The sequence below is a fragment of the Rhea americana genome, unplaced genomic scaffold (genome assembly GCF_003343005.1).
Source record: "Rhea americana isolate MKP2758 unplaced genomic scaffold, rheAme1 scaffold_429, whole genome shotgun sequence".
Taxonomy (NCBI): domain Eukaryota; kingdom Metazoa; phylum Chordata; class Aves; order Rheiformes; family Rheidae; genus Rhea; species Rhea americana.
In genome coordinates this window covers 320,409-321,528 of record NW_028186567.1, presented here as the reverse complement: position 1 = coordinate 321,528, position 1,120 = coordinate 320,409, and the positions used below count along the sequence as shown (strand labels likewise).

Genomic DNA, 1,120 nt, shown 5'->3' with positions numbered 1-1,120 from the left:
AGCACAGGAGAAGGAGGAAGCGGTGGTAGTTCAGGCCAGCAGGGACAAGGACCCATCTGCATTGGAGGAGGTGGTTCAGGTCAGCAGGGACAAGGACCCATCTGCATTGGAGGAGGTGGGGGAGGAGGAGGAGGTGGAGGTGGTTCAGGCCTCCAGGGTCAAGGACCCATCTGCATTGGAGGAGGCGGGGGAGGAGGTGGTTTAGGCCTCCAGGGTCAGGGATCATCCTCCTTTGGAAGATGCAGCAGTGGAGGTGGTTCATCCAGCTCTGGAGATCCATCCATGCATCAGCAGACCCAGCCAATCTCCTGGCCACCACAGCATAAACACAAGTAGTTGCTGCAGAAGGGACTCTTTGATCAAGAAAGCCCAAGATGCAAGCATACCTCACTGATTTCTTCCCCTACTAAATTTAAGAATATTTCCATGATTCCTTTCTCCTCTTATTTGGAATTCTTCTCTTCAGCACCYCCGCTGAATCACGGCCTTTGGTGGCATGTATCAATAACCTGTAGTCTGATGCCAGGGTGGTTTCATGTTTCTGTTTTGTGCCTCAGTTTCCTAGTGTTTGCATGAAACATTAAAACTCGCAGTTCTACAGATCTTCAGTGTTTGAGTGGTTGGATTTAGTTTTATAACACATATTTTGCGTTATTCCCCTTTTCTTCTGAGCTAATGCTGTTGTAATAAAGCTCCAGAGCACAACCACAATGGAAACCCACATGCAGAAGGGACGCTAAGGACATCAATAAGACAGGTTCAATAAATATTTTTATGTCATTTTTTAAATGCCAATTGCTACTCACAATCTTGACTTTTGCCCGTCAGATAAGATATCACAAAGAAATATTGCAAACAATCTCTCTTTAAGGACAAAAAACTAATCTCATCTAAGCATCATGCAATGACGAAGGTAGTTATTTAAATGGATTAGGAAAGATGCAAAAACTCTTTTCACTCTAGTACCAAAGATTTCAACATATGATTAATAAGTGTGAGTCCCTTGCATGCGCACATTGCACAAACTCTTGGGGCTCACAGGGGCACAAGAGTGGTGGATCCAGCCAAAACATCATTGGGAGCTCTGGAGGTGGCATCATCTGGATGCTGCAGTGGGGGA

General features: G+C 45.7%; 1 protein-coding gene across 1 annotated transcript in view; it reads left to right on the top strand.

Annotated features, from left to right (window-relative positions):
* Positions 1-1,120, top strand: part of LOC146589957 (uncharacterized) — a 12,814-nt gene that overhangs the window by 1,414 nt on the left and 10,280 nt on the right. The window contains exon 2 of the mRNA XM_085315367.1: positions 14-332. Coding sequence (XP_085171493.1) covers positions 14-332 — 319 coding nt within the window. The remainder of the gene's footprint in view (positions 1-13; positions 333-1,120) is intronic.